Below are 17,790 nucleotides of genomic sequence, written 5' to 3' on the forward strand. Positions count from 1 at the left end.
TGTAAGGTGGGGGGGGGTTATTGCTTCCTCCCACCCTAACATGTCTATCCAGCTATCCCAGTCTATCTCTTCCCTACTGTATAGGTCAGTCATATACAAACCCCAGTCTATCTCTTCCCTACTGTATAGATCAGTCATATACAAACCCCAGTCTGTCTCTTCCCTACTGTATAGATCAGTCACATACAAACCCCAGTCTGTCTCTTCCCTACTCTATAGGTCAGTCATATACAAACCCCAGTCTGTCTCTTCCCTACTGTATAGGTCAGTCATATACAAACCCCAGTCTGTCTCTTCCCTACTGTATAGATCAGTCATATACAAACCCCAGTCTGTCTCTTCCCTACTGTATAGGTCAGTCATATACAAACTTTCTATTAATGCATGGGTGTGTCCCTAGGCAGTTGGCTTCCATCCTGCTTCTGTCCATTGGTTAGTTCTCATCCCTGTGCTGAGACTGCACCGTCTTACTTACTGTCTTTATAATGAATCTTGATGTCTTACACATTCCTCCAATGCCTTAGCAAGTTTGGGACCTTTATATTGTAAAGGCGAAACTGAGGAACAAGGGGGAAGACGGACATGACAGGACGAGGGAGAGCAGAAACAGAAATAGCTTTATTAGGTGGGGCGAGCTCCAGGATGAGGTTCCATGACCTAGGCCAGCAGGTCAGGGAAGTCCTGCTCAGCAGCTGGGAGGAGGGTTATAAAGGTGAGGAATTTGGGAAATTACCATATGGTGTGTGGAAACCAGGAGAATTGCTGGTGGACTCCTCGCTGCTTTCTTAGAGCCAGTCACATGCAGCCCCAATCCTAGGTATAGGTATAGGTATAGGTATAGGTATAGGTATAGGTATAGGTATAGGTATAGGTATAGGTTTAGGTATAGGTTTGCAGCAATGCAAACAGAAGCCTGCACACCAATGTTCACTACAGCATTCGTGCAACAGACAGAAGGTAGAAACAACCAGAATGCCCATCAGCAGATGGGCATCCAAATAAAACAGCACACGCAGACGATAAAATGTGGGAAACTGAGGACTGGGAAGAGAGTATATGTGGACAAATTCTTTATTCTCGTATTTAAGAAGCCTGGGAGGCTAGGGTTCTGGGTGGAGGGAGGTCTTCACACTTGTGAGTTAGAGATGAATCTCAATTACATTCTCATAATTAAGATTAGTCCCCACAATATCCTCCCATCATAGTGCTACCTTAAAGTTACCTCTTACAAGCACCCAACTGATTGCTATCTGAGCTGCAACTTTATCCATGGGGCAGACATGTTACTACTGTTCTAAGGGGGCAGTCACCCCTTCCTACCTGCCCCAGCACTGGTGTTAGGTTCCTCCTCCAGTGAACTCAGGGTCTTCTAGGGTTAAGGTACTGCCCACTTTGTTATGTGGTTCCCTGTATTGAAGGGGGCTTGCATGCCCCCAAACTATATAAGTTGGTGAAAGAATACATTCTCTCTCTCTCACTCTCTCTTTCTCCCTCCTGGACCTGGTTTTCCTGATACCGTGGAGGAAGTGAGCACCCCCAAACCTTTGTCTGTCACCTAATTTCTTCCCTTCAATTACACAACCATCCCTTAGGGACCATCTGGATGTGGGCTGGATCCCATTATGAAAGAGTACCCAGGCACAAAGGGAAATGAAGTCCTGATGCACGCCACTACTGGGGTAAAATCATGCCGAGTGAGACAAAACAGCCACAAAAGAACAACTGTGTAACATCATTTAACTTTTAAAAAGCAAATATACAGAAACCAAAGATTATTAGTGGTTACCAGAGGTTGGGGGGGGGGCGCGGGAGAGAGCGCGAGAAATTTTGTTTAGGGGCATTGAACCTAAGTTAGTGGTGGTGTATAATGACTTGAAAAGGGACCGTGAGAATATTGCACGACTTGAATATACTCAGTGTCACTGAGCTGTAGAAGATATAGAAGTGTTGTACGTTTTGTTATGTATATTTTTACTTACCTCAGTAGATTTAGTAAAAAGTTAAGTGCTCTAAGGCTGGGGTGTGGAGATGGGGCAAGAGGAATTTAAAAAGTCTGCAATGTGGTATGAATTGGGTGGGGCAGCCCCCCACCACTAATCATGGGTTCAGTAAGCATAATTGTACAGTTGAGGCATATAAATATCATATTAAGGTCATTGAGAGCATGAGAGATAAAGAGATATTGCAATAATGAAGTCAGACACATTTCATGGTAGCATGCTCACCTCAGCTCTGCTTGAGGTCCACCAGGAGAGGGGGAAGGGAAGGAGGGCAAAGGGGACAGGGGAGCCAAGACGGGAGAGGGAGGAGCCGAGAGAGTGAGTCAGGAGCTGAGAGAGCAAGAGTGATCTCTATTGCTAACCCAGGCCTATATACCTTTGGGGATGTGCAAGTCCACTAATTACAGGTAACAACACACGTCACAGGAAGGGGTTGCCCTATAGGTTAATACAGTGAGGGGGTGGTCTAGGAACATACACACAATAGGAAGAGGAGGGATTGGAGTATACATGTGACAAGATGGGCAGATCCTAGATTTAGGATGGCAGCTTAACTTTGACCTGTTCTCTGGATCTCCTTAAGAACCATTATCAGTAGGGTGTGAACTCCACCTACAGAAACCAAATGGACGACTGCAGGCCTGTCCATTGTCTTTAACAGCAGGGAGCCAGTCTGGCAACAGATCCTCAGGGGAGATGACTACTAGCATCTGACCTCCCCCACACTCCAAAGCACTCCTTCTGGATCTCAGTGGCTTTTTGCATACACATTTGCTTGTTAAAAACCTCTGGCTGCTTTCTAGATTCTGATAAAGCGCTTCCGGTGGCTTTGGCCACCTTTCTGGTGTTTCTGTGGAGGGGCGCCCAGGGCGGTCCCCTTTCTGAGCCTCTGTCTTAAAGCTAGCAACCAACGTTGCCTGTTGCATCTCTGAGATGTGCTTCCGCAGGCACAGTCCCCTAGGACGGGCACTTCTGCTCCCAGAAAGTGCAGGGAAAGCCCCATCTCAAGGTCGCCCCATCTCAAGGTCCTTGACTGAAGCACACCTGCAAAGTCTCTTCTGCCATAAAGGTGATAAGGTGTATAACTAAGTACTCACTCACTGCCATCCGTGTCGACGTCGACCCTACAGGACAGGGCAGACCTGCTCCGTGAGTTTCCAAACCTGTCATCTTTACAGGATTAGAAGCCCTGTCTTTCCCCCAAAGAGCAACTGCTGCTTTCAAACTACTGACCGTGCACATTGCAGCCCAATGCGTAACCACTGTGCCACCAGGCCGCCCAAATGTTTACAGGTTAGAGAAAGCAAGTCTAAACACCGGGGGGGGGGGGGGGGTGTACAGAAAGGTGACTCCCCAGGCTGTCCCTGCATATTGTATGCCAAACCTAAGATGCTGCTTGCTAACACATGGCCAATGACTACACACTTGGAGGGCAACTGCTTAGAGCAGCGTTCTCAACCTGTGGGTCTAGACCCCTTTGGGGGTCACATGACCCTTTCACAGGGGTCACCTAAGACCAATGGAAAACACAGCTTTCCAACAATCTTAGGAACCGAGACACGGCTTCTCTAGGCATCATCTCCAGGCGGGTCTGCCAACATGCAGATATGCCCACCTTTGAGTATCGGGAGTAAAGACTGTTACCCATGCTACACTGTGCTTCAAGACAAAATTGCATTTATTTGTCATTAGAAATACATATTTCATAATATATAATTATATATATTTTTTGATGAATCACTATGCTTTAATGATGTTCAATTTGTAACAATGAAAATATATCCTTCATATCAGATTTTACATGACGATTCATAACAGTAGCAAAATGACAATTATGAAGTAGCAATGAAAATAATTTTATGGTTGGGGTGTGTTAGTCTGGGTAGACTAGAGAAACAAGTCCATGGACACACATATGTGTATAAGAAAGAGATTTATATACAAGAGCAACTGAACATTGAGAAAACATCCCAGCCCAGTCCAGATCAAGTTCATAAGTCCAATATTAGCCCATATTTCTAATATCAATCCATAAAGTCCTCTTCAGACTCATGAAGCACATACAATGATGCTGAATGCAGGACGATGACAGGCCAGTGGCTGCAAAGTCAGTGGTGGTAGAAACATCTCAGTGCTGGCAGGGGTCTCCATTCCAGTTCCCAGAGCTCCATCAGGGTAGGTCCATGTGGCATCTCCTCAGCAATGCCTCACAGGATGTCCGCCTTGTCAGTAGAGAGTCTCCGAGGGAGTGAACTGAGAGAGATGGTGGCTCTCACTTCCAAGAAGGAAGCACCAGATTTCCCAGAATTCTCAGGAGAAGGCCATGACCACAGAAGTCTCCTTGGCTATCTCCAGATTGACAGCCTAGACTCCACCCCTACACTCATAATCCTTAAATTGACACCAGATTAGGTGACTCCCACAGGGGGTCACCACAACAAGAGGTACTGTATTAAAGAGTTGAGGCATTAGGAAGGTTGAGAACCACTGGCTTAGAGGTTATCTCACTGAGGGTTATCAGCCATCTAGAGTGATCAGACCCTATAGTTTAGCCCACCCTAGGTGGGGCCCACTCCCTTCTGATAAGGATAGTGGCTGGCCTGTTTCCCTGAAGGAGAGCCCAAAGATAAAGTCAAGCCAACTCAAGGAGGATCAAGCTTGACTTTAGAGTCTGCCCATTTTGTCACATGTGCCTAGTGCCTCCCCTTCCTATTGCGTGTACACCCCTAGCTCACCCCCCTCCCATTGCACGTATGCCTAAATTATAACCCCTTCCTGTTCCGATGTAATTAGGGGGGTTGCACGTCCCCTAAATGTATATCAGCCGTGATTGGAAATATATTTGATCTATTTGCGGGGACCTGGCTGCTGAGATCGTGGTCATCCAGGAGGTGAGCTTTTGCATGTCTTAACTTGTCTGATGTCTCTTTAATTTTACCCATCAATTACACAACTGGCCCTTACACCCATTCGATTGTGGGGCCTGGTCCTCCACATTGGGAGGTAAGTGGAAGGGGGTGGGGAAGAGTGCCTGCCACATTGAGCTTCTGTTGGTTAATATCATCAAAGTATGTCTGTGTCTATCATTTAAATTACAACCTTTCTGCAGTCTTCAACATAGAGTTCTATCATTTTTCTAGACTGACAATTGGAGCATTTATTCCACTTACCTTTAATGCAGTTACAGACATACTTGCACTTGGTTTTACCTTACTGAGCCCTGGTGGTGGTACAGGTTATGTACTTGCAGTTCAAACCCACTACAGCAGCTCTGGGGCAGAAAATGTGGCTTTTCTCTTGTAAAGATTTACAGCCTGGGAATTCTAAGAAGCAGCACGTCTCTGCTCTATCATGTCACTAGGAGCCCTGGTGATGTGGTGGTTACTGTGGAGCTGCTAACTGCAAGGTCATGGGTTCAAAATCACCAGCGTTCCTCCAGGAGCTCTACTTGGGTAGAGTCTCACACTCAGAGAGCTGGAGGAGACACGTGGAGACCTGTGCCAGCGCTGAGATGCTTCCACCACCACTGGATCCACAGGACTTTCCACCCACTGGCCTGTGATCTTCCTGCATTCTGCATCATTGCATGTGCTGCATGAGTCTAAAGAGGATTTTGTGGACTAGTATCGGATATACGGGCTAATATCAGACTCATGGACTTGATCTGGACTCAGCGGGGATGTTTTCTCTATAAACAATTGCTCTTTTATATAAGGCTCTTACACACACACACACACACACATACACAGAGTTAGTCTCATACACACACACACACACACACACACACACACACACACACACACACACAGAGTTAGTCTCAGAGACGAAAAGGGCAGTTATACTCAAAGGAAGTTAGTTTAGATTTAAAGTTACCGCATCTCTTTTCACCCACCAGTAAGAGAATAATCTGCTTTAAGTCCAATCTCTTGTTTATAACTCCATTATGGGTTGCACTACCAACCACCAGGGCAGCAGTTTGAAACCACCAGCCACTTTGCAGAGGACAGAGGAAGCTTTCTATGCCTATAAAGCGTTGCAGTATTTTAAAATCGATTGTGATGAAGATTGTACAACTCTCCTTAATATGATTGAACTATTGAAGTGTATGATATTTGAATTCTATGGCAATAAAATTTTAAAAAAAAGATTTAAAGTTACCTCCTTATTGGTGTTTTCATTTGCTCATTCTATTGTTTCTTTTTCCTTGTCTTTTACTTTGTTAATGTAAATATATTATTATTATTCTAATTCTCGTTCCCCTCTACTCATTTGGGAACTGTACATTTAGTTTTTATGTTTTTAGTGGTTACCATAGAAATAGCATGAATCAGCAAGTTATCAAAGTCAAATGTTCATTAGTATCTCTATTGTCTCCCTGGGGGAAAAAAGAACCTTTGTAATCTGTATGGTTTCTCATTCCTTCATCGTGGGCTTTTTTTATGTCATCAAATAATCCAAATATGCTGATTTTATATTCTCTATCTGATAATTCTAATATATGAAGGGGAGCAAAATTTAAAATTGCTAAACTTTGTTTTGTTGAGCTATTACTTAGATAGCATAAAGTCTCCACCACTCATCGTCAATTTATTACACCGAGATGGCTTGCGTGTTGCTGTGACACTGGAAGCCATGCCGCAGTACTTCCAATGCCAGCATGGCCACCATGGCGAACAGGTGACTAAGAACTGTCGAGGCAGGGTAAGGAGGCAGCCTACTTTGAAGAGATTAGCCACTGAAAGCCTTCTGACTAGTAGCCCAACCGTCATCTTAAAAAGTGCTTTAAGAAGAACCCCTCAGGTTGGAAGGCACTCAAAACAGGCCTGGGGAGGAGCTGCCTCCTCAAAGTAGAGCCGGCCTTAACTATGTGGATAAATTAAAGCTGGGGGACTCTGCTGACTGGTATGACTAAAAATTAGAAGAAACACCTGCAAACACCCATTAATAACTGGAATACAGAATGTAGGAAGTACTAATCTCAGAAAAGCAGAATTCATGGAAAATGAAATTGAAGCCCATAAAGATGGATATTCAAGGCATCAATGAGCTGAAACGGACTGACTTGACCATTTTGAATGGACAATCATGCAGCTTACTATGTAAGCAGTGACAAATTCAAGAGGAGCGGTGTTGCATGGATCATCAAAAGAATGAGCGTCAGAGCTGTCGTGAAATACAATGTTGTCTGTGACAGGATAATCTCCATATGTCTGTCCTAAGACCAGTAGATACATGCAACCATCCCCACAGCCAGTTTTATAACATTCCATCATCATAAAGTCAGGCCCTGTACCATTTAGGAACCATGCCCTTTCCCCAGCCCTGTGGTTGGCAGCTCAACCGCCCACTCAGTGTCCTCAACCCTAAGACATCACTGAGTTCCTGTAAGTCTCTGTAGGAAACCAACACTGAGCCCATTGTCCTGGAGTTTATTCCTGTTCTTGATCACTCCACGTGTGACAGAATAGAGCTAAGCTCTGCAGAGTTCTCTTGCCTGGAATCTTTAAGGACGCGGATGGCCAAGCCTCTCTTGGGTCATGGTCAACGCTCATGGGTAGGTTCAAATTTCCAAGCTGCTTTGGGTTAGTACTCAAATGCACCCTACTTAGGTTTACCTTTCCTCATAGATTTGCCTTCTCTGGACACCTCATATGAAAGGGAAGAATGTGTATCTTTTATGATGGACTTCTTTCACTTAGCACAATGCTTTCAAGGCTCATCCCTGTTGTGGATACACCACAATTTATCCATTCATCCATTGATGCTATTTCCACCTATGACTATTTCAAATAGGATGCATTTTTGTTTGAAAACCTGTTCTCAAGTGCTTAAAAATAATAAGGGAACAAGAGATCTAAAATTGATGGTGAGAGGAGGAGACAGGGAGGGGGAGCGGGGAGCCAACAAACTCAGGGAAAAGGGAACAACAAGAGATCTAAAATTCATGGCGAGGTGGGCATATAATGCCTGGTGGGATTTGATCAGGTGCAATGTATATGAGAGGAATTAATGAGAGCCAAGTGAAGGGTGAGCATGATAGTGGGACAGGGGGAAAGATGAAAGGAAATAGAGAAAAGAAGCAGGAGGCAAAATCTATTTATAGTTATAGCTATAGGTATGTATACATGTAAATATATTAATTTATAATGAAAGGAATAGAGGCTAATGTACATATATTTATATGTTAAGTATTAAGATAGCAGATGGACTTTGGGCCTCTGCTCAAAGCCTTCCTAAACACAAAAACACTTTGTTCTAATAACCTGGCACTCTTTGATACTCACCTTCCTGACATGATCACTAAAGACAAAATGGGTGCATAAACAAATGTGGTGAAGAAAGCAGATGGTGCTCAGTTAGCCAAAGATACAGTGTCTGGGGTCTTAAAAGCTTGAGGGTAAACAAGCAGCCATTTAGCAAAGAAGCAAATAAGCCCACATGGAAGAAGCACACCAGCCTGTGTGATCATGAGATGTTGACAGGATCAGGTAGCAAGTATTAAAAAGTCCAAAAACAAAAAATTATATTGATGAGAAAGAGGGGGGCTGGAGACCCAAAGCCCATCTGTAGACAATTGAACATCTCCCCACAGAAGGGTTACAAGGGACGATTCAACTAGGGTGCAGTACAGCCCTGATGAAACATACACATTGCTCTAGTTCCTGAATGCTTCCTCCATCCCCCCACCCCCAACTACCATGACCCAGTTCTGCTTTACACATCCCACTAGACTGGAGTACACATTGGTACAGCTAAGAGCTCTTGACACATGTAATTCAGGACAGATAAAACTGTCAGAAACAGTAGTGGAAGTAACGATATCATGAAGGTAAGGGAGTAGAGGTTGGGGGGGTGGAGAAAGGAGGAACCTATCACAAGGTTAGATATATAGCTCTCCACCCCTTCTGAGGACAAATGTGGGTGAAGACAAGGGACAGTGTAAGACACGAAATAACACTAATAATATATAAATAGTCAAGGATTCATGAGGGTTGAAGGGTGGGGGAGGGAGGGAGGGGGAAAAAAGGTGATACCAAAGGCTCAAAGAGAAAGAAAATGTTTTAGATATGTTGATGGCAACATATGTACAATTGTGCTTAATAAAACTGAATGATGGTGAGATAATTAAGGTTTATTGTATCAACCTGGCCAATAAACACATGTGGGATTAATTGAAGGGCAGAGAACTAAATGGCTCGGTGAGCCTCGCCTTTCTAGTTTTCGGGTCTCTTGCTTTCTGATGGTGCAGGGTACAGCTGCCTTAGCCAGTTCCCTGCTTCAGCTGGCCAGGCTCACTTCCTGGGAGACATCCCTGAGGAGAAGCCACATGGCCCACCCTGATGCAGCCCTGGGTGCTGGAGCAGCCTTGTGGAGACACCTGCCAGCACTGAGATGCTTACACTCTCACTGATTTGGCTTTCCTCCTGAAGTTGGCGTTATTGCATGTGTTTAGTGAAATTGAGGATAACTGTAGATTGGTGTCGGACTTATGGGCTAATGTTGGACTTATGGGCTTGGACAGTACTGGGTTGGGATGCTTTCCTAACGTACACTTACCCTTTATATAATACTCTATCTTACATACATATGAGTTTCTGTGGATTTGTTTCTCTAGTTTACCCAGACCAACACAGATGGATTGTTATAAGATTTATAAGAGTCCCTCAATAAAATGACTTGAAAAATGTTTTATATAGATAGATATGTAGGAGTGGGATTGCTAAGTCATATAGTAATTCTTTTTAACTTTTTGTGGAACAAACTGCTTTCCATAATGGCTGCACCACTTTATACTCCCATCAGCCATAGCTAAGAGTTCCAGTTTCTCCACCCCACCCAACACTGTTACATTCCAGTTGTCAGATGATGGCCATCCTTGGGTGTGTGCATGTGATTTTGGTTGTGATTTTCATTTCCCTAATGAAAAATGATACTGAATATCTTTTCATATCCTATTTGACCAATTATATAATCTTCTTTAGAAAATATTTGAATTTTTTGCCCAGATAATTTCATCAGACTTGGTGCCCGGCTATCAAAAGAGATAGCATCTGGGGTCTTAAGGCTTGAAGATAAACAAGCGGCCATCTAGCTCAAAAGCAACAAAGCCCACATGGAAGAACCCACTAGCCTGTGTGATCACGTGGTTCCGAAGGGATCAGTTATCAGGCATCAAAGAACAAAAAATCATATCATTGGGTGCACACCTGCATGATACGATCGCTGAGGACAAACAGGTGCATAAGCCGAAGTGGCGAAGAAAGCTGATGGTGTCCGGCTATCAAAAGAGCTATGGTGCCTGGCTATCAACAAAGCCCACATGGAAGAAGTACGCCAGCCTGTGCCATCACGAGGTGTCGAAGGGATCAGGTACAAGGTATCATCAGGAAAAAAAAAAAATCTTACCATAGTGAATGAAGGGGGAAGTGCAGAGTGGAGACCCAAAGTCCACCTGTCAGCCACTGGAGATCCCCTTGCAGAGGGGTCTAGGGGAGATGAGTCAGTCAGGGTGCGATGTAGCACCGATGAAGAATACAGCTTTCCTCTAGTTCCTAAATGCTTCCTCCCCTCCAATTATCATGATCTGAATTCTACCTTGCAAGTCTGGATAGAGCAGAGGATATACACTGGCGCAGATAGGAGCTGGAGGCACAGGGAATCCAGGGTGGATGAAACCTTCGGGACCAGGGGTGTGAGGGGAGATACTGGGAGGCTAAAGGGTGAGTGGATTGGAAAGAGGGAACCGATTACAAGGATCTACATGTGACCTCCTCCCTGGGGGATGGACAAAAGAAAAGGGGGTGAAGGGAATGTTAGACAGGGCAAGATATGACAAAATAATTTATAAATTATCAAGGGCTCATGAGGGAGGGTGTAGCGGGGAGGGAGGGGTAAAAAGAGGACCTGATGCAAAGGGCTTAAGTAGAGAGCAAATGCTTTGAAAAAGATTAGGGCAAAGAATGTACAGATGTGCTTTACACAATTGATGTATATATGGATTGTGATGAGTTGTATGAGTCCCTAATAAAATGTTTAAAAAATTTTTTTCATCAGACTACTGAGTAAGCATTGGACTGCTAGCCCCAAGGTCGTTGATTCAAACCCACCAGCCAGTCCTTGGGAGAAAGACGAGGCTGTCTATTCCCATAGATTCACAGCCTATATAGGGTCACTATGTGGCAACACCAATGGTAGTGGGGTTTGGGTTGTTTCTAGATCGTTCTAAATGGTGGTTTCTTACTATGTCTTAGTTGAAACAATCTCCCCATCTAGCATTTGATTCCCCCAAATTTCTTGGAATTTACTTTTTTAAATCACTCTATTTTGGTTATAAAGGAACCTTGGTGGCACGGTGGGTTATAATGTTGGCCTGTGAACCACAAGGTTGGTGGTTCAAGCAATCCTGGCCAAAGATGAGGCAGTCTGCAAAGATGAGGACCCTCTGTCCTATAGGGTCACTACGAGTCCGAATTGACTTGATGGCAGAGAGTTTGGCCTGGGCTCACCTTCTATAGGCGCAATTACATGCCTTCCCTTGGTGTAAGTACGACAATGACCATTCCTTGTCAGAACACATCCCTTACTGCATTATGTCGGGCACCTCCTTTGAAAGCTTTTTCTGACTCATATCCCTTCCCATCAGTGTCTGCTTTTCATTCTTTAGAAATTTTGTTTATCTAAACCTTTCTAACCTGCCCAATGCCCTCAACCTTTATGTAGCTACAATTCTAATATATAACTATGTAAACAGCGTGGAATCAGGCATGATTATTATTTGTTGACTTGATCTGCCCAGAATTAAATCTTCCTTCTTTTGGAAACCAGCCCCTTCTCCCTCTTTGTTGCATTTCTGACTCATGTAAGGAAATGTTGGGGTGCATTAAAATCGAAGGTAGCAGCAGGCTCTCAGAGGCAATCCTGGACCCTAGCAGTGAATGGAAAGTGGGACTAGCGTGTGGAAGCAGGTTCTACAGCCTGCCTCAGTTTCCCCCGGGCCCTAGCAGTGAATGGAAAGTGGGACCAGCGTGTGGAAGCAAGTTCTACAGCCGGCCTCAGTTTCCCTGCGGACAAGGGTTGTTTTCCATCTAAAGTGGCGTCCTCCCACCTAATTCGGGCCGTCGCGGGCACAGGGCACCCGCTTCCCTCGGCGTCCCCCCCAGCGGACGCCCGCGTCCCATCGACGGGGACCCTGGTCCTGGGCTCCGCGCGAGAACTTCATCCGATCGTAAACGGGCACCATTCTCGTCGACTTTCGCCAGTATTAGTAACTTAAACAAAAAAGCGGGGGCCAGACTTCACCGCCCAGTGCCCGTGGTGCAGCCGAGCACACCCGGAAAGGGCGGCAGCCGGCGTCCGGACGGCCTCGGGGGGATGGGAAGCGAAGCCGGCGCCAGGGCCCGGTCCAAAATGGCAGGGCGCCCGGGTGCACGACGGCGAAGAAGGGGCCGTGGGGAGGCGCCATGATGGCGAAGCGGTCCGGAAGGTTAACTGCCCCGATCCAACGAAAAGAGACCCGGGGATCTGGAACCGCCCGGGAGGAAGCACCCACACATTCGGGGCGGCATTGACCTAACCCAAGATGGCGCCACAGGGTGTTCCGCGGAGCGCAGAAGACGACGCGATCCCGCTGATCCCAGGTAGCTGCGGAGATTGAGACGAACTGAGGGGAGCGGAGCCGGACGGAGCGCCAGTAACGTCCCAGCCCTCAACGAAGATGGCGGCCGCCGTGAGCGCTGTCCCCGGCCCCGCCCCTCGCGTGTGACTCGGCCCCGCCCCTCGACCCCGGCCCCGCCCCTCGCCTGTGGCTTGGCCTCGACCCCCGGCCCCGCCCCTCGCGTGTGACTCGGCCCCGCCCCTCTCGCCCCACCCCTCAGCCTCGGCCCCGCCTCCGCTCCGCCCCCTCGCCGCTGGGCCCAGTCGGGTCCAGGGTGCTCGCGCAGCGAGAGGCCGCTACGGGCGCTGGACATGGCGGCGGCGGCGGCGGCGGCTGCAGCGACGAAGGGGAATGGGGGTAGCGGCGGCCGAGCCGCGCTCGGCGATGCCAGCGGCGCGCGGAAGAAGAAGGGCCCGGGGCCTCTGGCCACGGCGTACCTGGTTATCTACAACGTGGTCATGACGGCCGGGTGAGGCTGAGGCTCGGGGACCCGCGAGGCGGGGAGGGAGGGAGCATGGCCGAGGGTGGGGGTGGGCCCTGCGTGCGGCCCTCCGCTCGCCCCGCGGCTCCGGCCGACCCCGGCCCCCGGTGAGGGCGGCTCCATCGGCCCCGGTCCCGACGCCGGAGCAGCGCCCGGCGTGGAGGCCCGAGCCAAGTTCCCGGGGCTGCCGGGGCTGCCGGGGCTGGAGTTCGGTCGCCGCGAGGGATGCGGGCCCCGAGGAGCCGCGGGGATGGCTGCCCGCCAGGCGCTGGCCCTGCGGGCCCGGGGCTGCGGGCGGCGGGCGGGCCCCCACGGGTGCCCGTCGGAGGGGCGGCGCGGAGGGCGAGCGCACGGGCAGCCAGTCCCGAAGGGCGGTCTGCGCCCCTCCGGGGGATGGAGGGAGTGTGGCAGCCGAGGGACCATTTATTTCGGCGGCTGTTTCAAAACCCACGCTGAGCGTTCATCAGAGAGTGGTCCAAGTTTGTGACCAGCGACAGGAGCAGAGACGAATTTAGGTTGAGTAGAGTGGATTGGGGTTGGGAACACAGGGAATGGGAAGGGCGGCTATGGAAAGGGGGGTGGTGGTGGAGGCAGGGATAGACTCTCAAAATAGGTTTGACCCCACTTTTTTTCCTCCCCTTCCTTCCCCGCAGAAGCCCTAGTAGTGTAGTGAACTGTGCTTTGGGTTGCCAACCACAGGGTCAGGAGTTCAGTCCCAATTGCCGCTCTGCAGGATGCTAAGGCCGTCTACGCCTGTAAAGGTTTAAAGTTTGGGAACCCCTTAGAGGCAGTTGTACCTTGCCCCTGTAGTCACTGTATGTCAGAGCTGACTTGATGGCAGTGAGTGTTAATGTTTCTGGTTTTTAAAGGTTTCTTAATCATTTCAGCCCATCAGTTCCTTGGGTAAATCACTATTTTTCTAGACCTTTATTTTTCATCTGTAAAACTAGAGTTGGGCTAGGTGAGATCTCCAAGGTCCCTCCAGCTTTGCAGTTTACTCACTGTCACGGAGTCAGTTCTCACCCGTGGTGACCCCACAGGACAGGGAAGAGCTGCCCCTTTGGGTTTCCAAGTCTGCATGACTGTAGGGGAGTGGAAAGCCTCACACTCTCTGTTATATGTTTGTAAAGTTTATTTTTCTGTACTACTTTATTATGAGACCTTTCAAGCATACTGAAAAATTGAAAGAACTATAGTGTGAACATCAGTTTTATTTATTTTTTTAAAAAGACTAATACATTGGCAAGATTCTAATTTCAAATATGCAAAAGAGCATACAGTGGCACTCTTTCCTGTCTTTGCCCTTTCCACTCAGACGCCCTCCCTCACTGCCATAGACTCAGTTCCCACCAAAGTGATTCTACATGATAGGGTAGGACTGCTCCCAGTGGTCTCAAGACTAACTTATTATTATTATTTTTGTAAATCATTTTATAGGGGTCTATTACAGCTCTTGTAACAATTCATATATCGATTTTATCAAGGCCCTTTGTACATATGTTGCCATCGTTTTCAAAACATTTTCTTTCTACTTGAGCCCTTGGAATCAGCGCCTCTTTCCCCTACCTTCCTACCCTCGTGACCCCTTGATAAAATATAAATTGTTACTATTTTCATATCTTACACCATCCGCTGTTTCTCTTCACCCGTGTTTCTGGTTTTTGCCTCCCTGGGGGGCGGGGTGTTACATATAGATCATTGCAATCCATTCTCCTTTCAACTCCCACCTTCCCCCTACCCTCATGGTATTTCTACTCCCATTATTGATCCTGAGGGGTTTATCTGTCCTGAATTCTGTGTCGGCCAAGAGCTCTTATCTGTACCAGTGTACATGTTCTGGTCTAGCTGGATTTGTAGATTTGTATGGTAGAGCTGGGCCATCTAGCAGGGAAGCAACAAAGCCCACATGGAAGAAGTGCATCAGCCTGTGTGATCACAAGGTGTCAATGGGAGCAGGTATAAGGCATCAGAAGACCCCAAACAAATATATCGATGCAAATGATGGGAGTCGGAGTGGAGACCCAAAGCCCATCTGTAGACAATTGGACATCTCCTCACAGAAGGGTCACAAGGAAGGGACGAGTCAGCCAGGGTGCAGCATAGCACCAATGAAACACACGACATTCCTCTAGTTCAGTGGTTCTCGACCTTCCTAATGCCAGGACCCTTTCATACAGTTCCTCATGTGGTGGTGACCCCCCAATCATAAAATTATTTTCATTGCTACTTCGTAACTGTCATTTTGCTACTCTTATGAATCGGGCAACTCCTGTGAAAGGGTCGTTGGACCCCCAAAGGTGTCACGACCCACTGCTGCTCTAGTTCAAGACTAACATTTTTATAAGAATAGAAAGCCTTATCTTTCTCCCTCGAGGCAGCTGGTGGTTTTGCATTGTTAACCTTGGGGTTGGCAGCCCAATGAGTAACCAGTACACCACCAGGGCTCCTTGATAGACCCTGCTCCCCACCCCCAAAGCTAATTTCCTGTGTCCCTCAGACACTGGCTAGGAGCCCTGGCTGTGCAGTGGTAGGCATCGGTGTCTGAGTCGGCAGCAGCTCAGAGGGAATACTTTGTGGCAGTTTGCTTCCCTAAAGATTGAGAACCTGTGGCGCATTCCACACCCCCCTCCCCCATAGAGGGTCTCTGTGAGCGGAAATCATCAACTACCTGGCTATGGGTTTGTTTGAGATAATGACATAAGCAAGTGCACAGATGCATTCTTTCCTCCCCCTTGTCTTTTTGTATGCAAATGGCAATGCCATATATTAATGATTCATCACCTTGAATTTCTCTCACACGCAAAAACATTTCTGTATCTGGAGAGGTGGTTTGAAGAACAACAGTGTTGAAACCTGGGCTCTGAGAAAATAGAATGTGACTGACTTGACTTGGGTAAGGTTTTAGAACTTGTTTGTTGCAGATTAGGAACTCGTAGAACCTCTCTCTCTTGACTCACAGGCCAGTGAGGACATATTACAGATTCCAATGTTCTTTATCGCAACACTGGTCACGGAGACTGATTTTTAAAGAACACTCAAGAATCTGCGTGTATTTATATGTGACATTTGTCTTGTCCTCGCCGGGTCACTGGACTAGAGAGAAATGTTACATACCGCGAGTCAGAGGAGAGAGTCTTTAGTTCTGAGCAATGAACAGAGCCTGTAGGGGCAAGGGGGGAAGAAGGGTGTCCGATCCTTTTCCACACTGCCACTGGAACTTCCGGGGCCTCTGACTGGTGCAAAAGGTTAACACTCTACAGTGTTGACCAAGAGGTGGGAGGTTCGAGCCTACCCCTTAAAAGAAACACTTGGCATTCTGTTCCTTCAAAACCACTGACAGCCCATGGGGCACAGTTTTACTCTGCCACGTGACTCCAGTGCGATTTCAAATTCCCCTATAGAATCCATTTCTTCTTTTCAAACTCTCGTGTGAAGTTCTTGAGTGATGTGTTCCGGAGCTAAGAGAGAGCACCTGTACCGTTTCCTCACTAAGTTGTAGCAAAGCTGTGATGTCCTTCCAGGAGGTAGAGCGTGGCAATTAAGGCCCATTCACTTGACTATGGAGCTTCTTGGGGAGGAACTGGGCCTGGGAAATCTATTTCGGAGAACACCAGAGCACGAGCAGAAGCGTGAACCTTCACAGCCTCATGCCTCAGTGTTTTGTGTTGGTGTCTTGTATTGATCTGGTGTGGTCTCTTCTGAGTTTGGGGAATTCAGCTAAAAAGCCTTTTTTTCATTTGCAATTTTAAGAGGATAGGTTTTAAGGGATGTTCCAGTGAGACCCCTCAGCATTGCACACTTTAAAACCTCTCCACCCCCTTATTAAGAAAGACCCGTTAACCACGCTGGCCTCTTAAAATTTTCCTTTACCAATTTTTTGCTGTGTCTTCAGACCTTCTGGCAGTGCTGAAGGGCCATTTGACGTCTTCCCTTCATTGGGCCTGCTTTGAACAGGCAGTGTGGCCAAAAAGACTGGGACCCAGCTGGCAGAGGTGCCACTGTGAGCTTGCCACTCCGCTAGCAGGGTGCAAAATACAGGGGTGGCAAGGCATCTCTGTGGTGTGGCCTGGCTTTTCAGCACTGTGATCCACAAATTTAAGATGCCACTTGTGAATTTTACACTTGGCCAACTGGGGTGCTTTATATTAGGATCTTAAAAATATGAGTTGCTACATCTTCCTATTAACCTTAAATCCCACCTGCCTGCCTCTGTGGACTTTCTCTCTCTGATGCCTGTCCTTCTCGTTTTCCTTAGGTGGCTCGTGATAGCGGTTGGTGTGGTGAGAGCGTACCTGGCTAAGGGTAGCTACCATAGCCTCTATTACTCGATTGAAAAGCCCTTGAAATTCTTCCAAACTGGAGCCTTACTGGAGGTAGGTCCTGAAGCTGGTTCTTACCGAGTCCTCCTGATAGAAAGTCAAGCTGTGCTGCTGGATTATTCGGAAGCAGCCATATCTGTTTTGGAGCTGCTTTCAATTGGGAAATTTTCCATCATAGTATGTATGTATGCCACCGTGTTAATACTTAGACATGCTACAGAAGCTAAAATCTCATTTAACCTGCTTTACCTGGAACATATTTTAAATTGAGCCTTTGTCGGGGGTACCGAAATAAGCTTATATTAGGATTTTTGTAACACTGTGGGCCAGCCAGGG

At 47.2% G+C, this 17,790-nt stretch overlaps 1 protein-coding gene across 1 annotated transcript in view; it reads left to right on the forward strand.

Annotated features, from left to right (window-relative positions):
- The first annotated feature begins 12,903 nt into the window (after positions 1 to 12,903).
- The window catches only part of HACD2 (3-hydroxyacyl-CoA dehydratase 2), a 103,725-nt gene continuing 98,838 nt past the window's right edge, over positions 12,904 to 17,790 (forward strand). The window contains exons 1-2 of the mRNA XM_075556321.1: positions 12,904 to 13,123; positions 17,391 to 17,508. Coding sequence (XP_075412436.1) covers positions 12,966 to 13,123; positions 17,391 to 17,508 — 276 coding nt within the window. The 5' untranslated portion in view covers positions 12,904 to 12,965. The remainder of the gene's footprint in view (positions 13,124 to 17,390; positions 17,509 to 17,790) is intronic.

The sequence above is a fragment of the Tenrec ecaudatus genome, chromosome 8 (assembly GCF_050624435.1).
Source record: "Tenrec ecaudatus isolate mTenEca1 chromosome 8, mTenEca1.hap1, whole genome shotgun sequence".
Lineage (NCBI taxonomy): Eukaryota > Metazoa > Chordata > Mammalia > Afrosoricida > Tenrecidae > Tenrec > Tenrec ecaudatus.